The sequence below is a fragment of the Odontesthes bonariensis genome, chromosome 4, assembly GCF_027942865.1.
Source record: "Odontesthes bonariensis isolate fOdoBon6 chromosome 4, fOdoBon6.hap1, whole genome shotgun sequence".
Taxonomy (NCBI): domain Eukaryota; kingdom Metazoa; phylum Chordata; class Actinopteri; order Atheriniformes; family Atherinopsidae; genus Odontesthes; species Odontesthes bonariensis.
The window spans coordinates 28,497,913-28,505,897 of NC_134509.1; the positions used below are offsets into that span (position 1 = coordinate 28,497,913).

The 7,985-nt window shown below is 40.8% G+C and overlaps 1 protein-coding gene across 1 annotated transcript; it reads left to right on the forward strand.

Moving 5' to 3' along the window:
* The first annotated feature begins 2,216 nt into the window (after positions 1 to 2,216).
* Positions 2,217 to 6,386, forward strand: adra2a (adrenoceptor alpha 2A). The gene is made up of 2 exons (XM_075463846.1): positions 2,217 to 2,560; positions 2,730 to 6,386. The coding sequence occupies exon 2, from the start codon at positions 2,937 to 2,939 to the stop codon at positions 4,197 to 4,199; it is 1,263 nt and encodes a 420-aa protein (XP_075319961.1). The 5' UTR covers positions 2,217 to 2,560; positions 2,730 to 2,936; the 3' UTR covers positions 4,200 to 6,386.
* The last annotated feature ends 1,599 nt before the right edge of the window (positions 6,387 to 7,985 follow it).

Here is a 7,985-nt window from a genome sequence, read left to right on the forward strand (position 1 = left end):
GTCTGTGCTTGTCTGCTTATAAATGATTATTTTAGTCACACTTACCAATAATAGTTTGCTTTATTTTCATTATCATATACATCCTCTCAACCCCATTTTATATTAAATGATACAAGTTAAAAAGTATTGAAGATTGTCCCAGTTGTGCCAAATATGTACTTTGTGCTAAAAGATATTTTTTGTTATTATGCAAACTGTACACTAATCTGTGCTTCTGCTATCGCTTGGTGCCAAAGAGCGGTGCATTAATGAAGGAATGGAAGGCCACTGATAGCTTCTGCCTACTGAGATTTTGCCCTTTTTGGCTGTTTGCTATCTTATTTAGGCTTCTCTGCTTTCCGAAACCATGGAAACCACGCCACAAGCTGTAGCTTACCATGTGCAGGCAGTATAAATTAGCATGTCTTCATTTTTCTTGAGCTTTTTCCTCATCGTCAAGACCTTGATGGTGTTTGTAACACTACCTTTAAAGGTTTTATTCTCCGAAATGAATGCAAAAGAAAAAAAAGAGAACAAGTTTTATAGTTTCCAATCTTAGTTTATTAGTGAGTTACTGAATTTCCATTACAGTCTTCCTTTCTTCTGGCTCAAGGAAATAAAATGCTAATAACATGAATGATATGCTGATAAGCTTAAAAGTTTGTTCACTAAAGCCGTCGCATGTCAACCATCACCTGCCACATCTTTGTTTTGTGGACAAAGTAAATAAGGAATTAGTTTGACAGCCAAATATGATTGGGTCCGACACCGCTGGGCAGGCGTTCGGTAAAGTTAAATATTTGACTTCAAACATCAGGTCAACCGTTTTTTCAGAATTCAAGACAAATACTCAAACAATCGGGCTTGGCTTCATAAAACCTCGTGATGCTCTATCAACGACTGTAAAAAGTGTCACAGATGACCTCCTGCTGCCTTGCAGGCTGCTCTGGATTCTCTCCCGACTCTTCACAGTGAAGATGAATGGGCTCCTGCAGCTCCCTGCTTCAGTGCTTCCAACTCACATTTGTAAAAACCAGAGCAGGTTCACCAGGTGTGTGGCTCATGCAAACAGGATCCAGAAACCTGCAAATCACTCAAAGTTGTTAACACCATGTGGTGTTATCCACATGGATTCTAAGAGATGGTTATATAGTTGAAGTTTGGAAAAAGTAATGAAATGCCTCTGTTGATTTCCACATGGTGTGGTTCTGGCTGCTGCTTAGCAACAGAATCTAGCAGCTGCACTGCAAAAAATGTTGTTACAGTTTTTATTATTGTTTACTCACTAATACATGGCTTATAAGGAAAAATCACATCAAACAACTCACAGATGAGTCTGATTTATTGAACTGTTATTGCAGAAACTGCTCACTCAGATCCCCTCGTATATCAGTATGTATTGCCCACAACAGGCACTCACTTAAAAAGGACCAGCAGTCAATAATGTTGACTCAAATTAGCACACTTTAAACTTAATTAGAACCCAATCATCTTGTTAGAAACAATGAGAGACAAAACTGTTCTCAACCAAAATATGTATAAGATTAATGTAGAAAAAAGGATTTGATTCAGTTCTCTCTCTTTGGAACAAGAAATTCAGAACGATAGTGAGGAGGATGAAGAGAGAAAGCTAAGAAAAAAGAGACGGGGATACTATTTTCCTCTCTTTGAGGTTTTTTTTTTAATTAGATTTCTATTTTACAGTATATTGGTTTTGAAGTTTTACTGTGTGGAGTACATAAAGGAATAAAAACGTGAAAATATATTTTTTCTCATCATGGGAAGAAGTTGTTTCTTAAGGGCAAGAATCATAAGTAACATTGCAGATTCCTGATTTTAGAATTATGAAATCGATGTTCCCTGATTATGAGACTATCTTATGCATTTTTTAGGGCTTTTGCGTTATTAACGGAGGCAAAATTTGGGGTTTTGGCAAGATTGGTTTTGAGTAGAATTTGGTTTGAACCTGGAAGTTGGAAGTTTTAGAGTTAAGAGCTTTTGGAAATGGAGACATCATTTCAAGAAATGTGTTGTAGCAATAGAAAAAGACTCACAATACTTTATACTTCAGGAAACAAAAAAATTTGCAAAGCAGATTTATTTGTTATTGTGGCTGCAAATGATTCACTTCTGTTCATCTTTTCCTCCTTTGATTCTTCCATGCCACACGCTGCAGCTGATGTTGCTAGACAAACATGGCATGGCAGGATGCCAGTGTTGACACTCGGCGGACGCACAGTGACCCGGCGAGTGGGACACTTTTTGCAGCGTGCGGGCTATAAGGAGAGGGAGTGGCGCACTGGTTAACAGTGAGGAGAGAAACTCCACTCGCAGACAGAAGCACGGCAGCGCCCGGGATAACGTGATTAGTGCTCTATTAGGTCCGCTACTGAGCTCAACTAGATGAGGCGCAGAGATCATTGTGAGGGGAGAGAGAGGAGACGCAGAGGGAAGGCTTCATCCGACACATGGATCTTCTTTGCTTCCTATTGATTCGCCTAAAGAAGTTACGCACACACAGTTTTTCAGTGTCCGTGCGTCTCAGGCTCTGGCGAAGTCGTGTCACCGCTCTTTGTCTCAGGTAGGATTTTCTGTTTTTTAAATTTTTTTTCTGTTTTTTCCATTTTGAAATGCTTACCCAGAATCTGAGCCAATAATAATTGAATGATATGATACAATTAGTAGAAAATACAAACTAAAGCATTGAAGAATGTGCTTTTTTCCCTCCCTCTTGTTGCCATTTTTTTCAGATGAACTGACAGCCTTAGTAAAAATAAGGGCTCATCCCTGAGGAGGCAGTTCACAATGAAAAGGAAAAATCTGGGAAAGCCTCAGACGAGTGATTCAGTCCCTTCTTTTCTCAGTCACGCTGTGAGATACTAGTTCTGTTCTGTCCTGTTGGATGATATTTGTTAACCTCAGGTGAACTCACACAGGAGGTGGGCCAATCTGCTCCAATGGAGTCTGACAATGTGACCAACCAGACTTTTCCAAACATGACCACTTACAGCCTCCAGGTAGCCCTGCCACTCTCTGTGCTGGTGGGGATTATGATCCTGCTCATAGTGTTTGGTAACGTGCTGGTGGTCATAGCAGTCTGTACAAGCCGGGCCTTGCGGGCTCCACAGAACTTATTCTTAGTGTCTCTGGCATCGGCTGACATTTTGGTGGCAACTCTTGTGATGCCGTTCTCTTTGGCCAATGAGCTCATGGGATACTGGTTCTTCGGTGAGGTGTGGTGTGAGATCTATCTTGCCCTTGATGTTCTTTTCTGCACTGCCTCCATCGCCCACCTCTGTGCCATCAGCTTGGACCGCTACTGGTCCATCACACAGGCCATCGAGTACAACCTCAAGAGGACGCCACGCCGCATCAAGTGCATCATTTTCATTGTGTGGGTCATTGCTGCCGTTATCTCTTTCCCACCTCTGATTACCATGGAGAAAGAGAACAGTGAGAGAATCCCTGTGTGTAAGATCAATGATGTTAAATGGTATGTCATCTCCTCTTGCATTGGCTCCTTCTTCCTGCCCTGCATTATCATGGTGCTGGTCTATGTCCGGATCTACCAAATTGCCAAAAAGAGGACGCGGGCACCACCGGGAGACCGTAAGCAGACAGATCTATCAAAGTCAGCAGCCATTGCTGTTGCCAAACTAAAGGAGAATGGCGTGGGTGACGCCGAGAATCGCCTCTGCCATGAGAAGCTGAACGGTGAAGGGGACATTGAGCTGAAGGAGGGAGTGAGAGGAGAAGGGGGAGCATATAAGGAGAAAGGTGAGGTCAATGGGGTGGACATTGAGGAGTCATCCTCTTCTGACCACATAGTGAACAATCCATGCTCCATTAGAAAGAAATCGAAGAAGGGAAAAACCAGGCTGAGCCAAATCAAGCCAGGGGATGCTGACGTTCAAAAGCAGATGCAAAACACCAAAGGCAGCCGCTGGAAGGGCCGGCAGAACCGGGAGAAACGCTTCACGTTCGTCCTGGCCGTGGTCATTGGAGCGTTTGTCATCTGCTGGTTTCCCTTTTTCTTTACATACATGCTGAAGACGCTGTGCGAGCACTGCCCTGTGCCTAATACCCTGTTTAAGTTCTTCTTCTGGTTTGGCTACTGCAACAGTGCACTGAACCCCATCATTTACACCATCTTCAACAACGACTTTAGGAGGTCGTTCAAAAAGATACTGTGCAGGAGGGACACCAGAAGATACGTATGACCCCTCATTTACTTGTTTTTTACTATATTGTACATGTGTTGTAGAACATATTGCCCATCGTACATGGACCAGCAGTTTGTGAAAGCTCTAGATGTAAATGGTCAGGAGGAGCTTTATGTGCAGCATCGTCTTTTCAGAGCATCCACCAGCCACAGCTGAACACAGAACACCACAGTGACAACATGCTTTCAGTGTAACTGCATTTTTTTTATTAAAGAAGAAAAGTGAAGTCCATGATATGTATTGAATTTGTATGTTGTACAAAATGATTTGTGAGTATTTGTCTGTTTCCATTGTTATGGGTACAGTCTTGTGCTGTTTTGTATGATACAGTGATGATAATGATGACAAAGATATCTTGTGGTAAAAATGAAGACTCTTTAAAAAAGAAATAAAGCCCATTTTCTGAAATGGTCCCAAGGATCCATATGAAATATCAGATTGCTTACGGCATAACTGCACACACGCACAAGGGTGAGGACAATGGGGGAGAGGCAGCTGTAGTCACTGACAGAAAAGCCAGAATTTACTCTCAGAATGTGTTCAGGGAGGCTTCCCAATCTGAACAGATATTTCCTGCAACTCCTGTGAAGACGTGAAAGAACTGGCGCAAAGTGTCCTCTTGTACAGTTAACTGAAGACTCCAAAAGACGGGAGCCAGTTCACTGGCCCGTTGAATTTGACCTTTGTGAAAGCCTAACGATGAGCTCAGCTCTTAATGAGCCTGAACAGAACATGTGCAAATGTTGTTTTGGTGTCCAGATTAGTCATGTTTGTGATAAGATGTTTTTTCTTTTTTATCTGAGATGTCAGATTTCCCAAATTTAATTACATTTTTAATCTTTTTCCTGTGAGTGTGAGTTCGCCTCAGATTTCAGGCAGTTTATGAATCAACTATAATGATAATGTAATGTGAGGCACAGCGAAGTGGAGAAGTAGCGGTTCATTTGCTCTCCTGTGTTACGCATTATTAAGCAGAGACACGGAGCCTGTCAAACCAGAACCTGATTGACTGGTCTTTGTCTGACCCTTTTCACTGTGTTCTCCACCATCAAATTCAGAGGAATAAGTGTAGAACACAAAAGATCTGGCCATCATCTGCCCGTTGAATACAAAGACTACATCTTCTCTCTGCAGTGGAAGAGTATGTAAATGCATTACTTTTGACAGTTGGTAAAGAAGCTGAACAGCAGAATCCTCAGAAAACTAAATGGTCCCTCTGGGAGAGTTTGGTCAGCCTTGTACCTCATTCTGAAGGGCTCAATGTATACTCACATTAAGCTGGTGGAGTGTTTTTCTGCATGTTTATAAAATTTGTAAGCGCAGGGGGAGAATATGTGAGTGTGAGAATGTGCATGAGTATTCGCTGCACATATAAACAGAGGGAGTGATCTCCCACCGGACGGACAAGTTCTCAGTCAGTCATGCTGATACAAAACGTTCAGTTTGAATTAAAGGGGAATTTTCTATGTGAGACCTTTGGATGTTGTTTTTTTTTTAATACTTAAAGAGAAAAACTAAAAGTGGAAGGATGTCTAATGAAGCTGGAACATTAATTTTCCAAGAAATAATATTTGGAACTTTCCCAGGGATCAACCCCCCTGTAGCATTGTAAATTGATTTTCACTCACTGGATAAGATTAAACAAACTGATCCACAGCTGTATGAGAGCTTCACACATTCTGTGGAATTTCCAGGTTTTCCAAGATCGAGCATCAAAGCCAAGCCTTCATCGACAGTCCTTCAGGCTGCGGCTACACGAAAACGTCAGTCTCTTGAGCTACTTAGACAACATGATAGAAAACAAACTACAGACAAACCACGTCAGCAGTGGCGTGTTTTAAAAAACTGGACAGTGGATAACAGTCTGGCATCCCACCTATAAAAGTTTACGAGGTTTCCAAAAGTACCTTTTGTGTTAGTCAGCTAAACTTAATCTGTAAACCCTATTCCCCCCAAAAAATGTGGATTTTTTTTTAAACTCATGTCAAACAAAAAAATACATTTTTATTGCTGTCGTACAAAATTCATTGTATTTAGCACATATCAATAAGTTGGTACAGAAACATGTTTACCATTGTGTTACATCAATCTTCCTTTTATTTACATTTTCTAATTGTTTGGTAACTAAGTTGATAAGAGCAATCTGTATTGGTTCTTGCTGAATTAAAGTTTTCAGATGCTCAACAGTCTGTTATTGTTGTTGTCTGATTTACCTCTTCATGATACTCCATACATTTTCAGCAGGAGAAAGATCTGGACTGCAGGCAGGCCAGTCAAGCACGTACACACAGTGTCGTGTAGAATGAGGTCTGGTATTGTTCTTCTGTAATAACCACAGACCTCCCTACAAAAGTGTATATTTTCAAAATGTAAAAATAAGCTTCTTTATTTGTGGTAACTTCACACATATGCAAGACATTTATGTTATAGACCCTTATTCAAGCCCATACCATCATAGATGCTGGATTTCACACCTTTTAGTGATAAAAGCTGGGGTGGTCTTTCTCTTCTTTGGCACAAAGAACCAGACTTCAGTATTTTACACAATAACAGCTGGAAATGTGGATTCATCTGACCACAGGTCATGTGTCCACAGTTTTTTTTCTCTGAGCTAAGCTCATCCTCAGATAACCCTTGGTTGTTTCTCCCCAAAACTGATGTATGGTTTCCTCCTTCGTAATAGAGTTTCAGGTTAGATTTCTTTATGCAGCAATGAACTATGTTGAATGAGAATGTTTTTTAAAGGTACTCCTGAGTCCATGTGGCTCTCACGCAGTGCCGTCTGAGTGCTTGAAGCTCACACACATCAAACAGTGGCTTCCATACCTGGCCTTTACGGACTGAGATTTTTCCAAACTCTTTTCAAAATAAATCTGCACTATAGATGTTAAAGGACTAAAATTCTTTGGAATCTAGCATTCTGAATAATTGTTTTGGAACATGTTGTTGATTCTTTGACTGAATTTGGCACAAAATAGTGAGTCATGATCCATCATTGCTTTGAAAGACTAAGTCTTTGGTGGATTCTTCTTTACCTCATCCTGACACCCTCACCTGTCACTAACCGACCCGCTGATCGTAGAATCTTCCAGAACAGTGTTACTTGTTTATTTTATAGGTTTTTCTTATTTGCCTAACTAAACTTTTCTTCAGTGTGAGGCTGGCATAAAAAAAAGTTTGTTTATATTTCCTACATACAGTGAAGTTGATCAATGGAGACACTGATGGAGACACTGATTACTTAAAAAACCTACTCTTGATTCAGAAGTGTTGGCTCATTATAGACCTATATCCAATCTCCCTTTTATGTCTAAAGTTCTTGAAAAAATAGTTGCAGCTCAGCTTTGTGATCACTTACACAGAAATAATCTGTTTGAAGAGTTTCAGTCAGGATTCAGAGTGCATCATAGCACAGAAACTGCACTGCTGAAAGTTACCAATGATCTCCTCTTAGCCTCTGATAGCGGACTTGTGTCTGTGCTTGTCCTGTTGGATCTCAGTGCTGCATTTGATACGGTCGATCACAGTATCTTATTACAGAGACTTGAACATGTTATTCGGATTAAAGGAACTGCATTAGGCTGGTTTAAGTCATATTTATCTGATAGATTTCAGTTTGTTCTTGTAAATGAAGAATCTTCCTCACACACCAGAGTAAGTCATGGAGTTCCCCAGGGTTCTGTGCTTGGACCGATTCTTTTAACTTTATACATGCTTCCATTAGGTAACATTATTAGACAGCATGGCATAAATTTCCATTGCTATGCTGATGATACTCAGCTG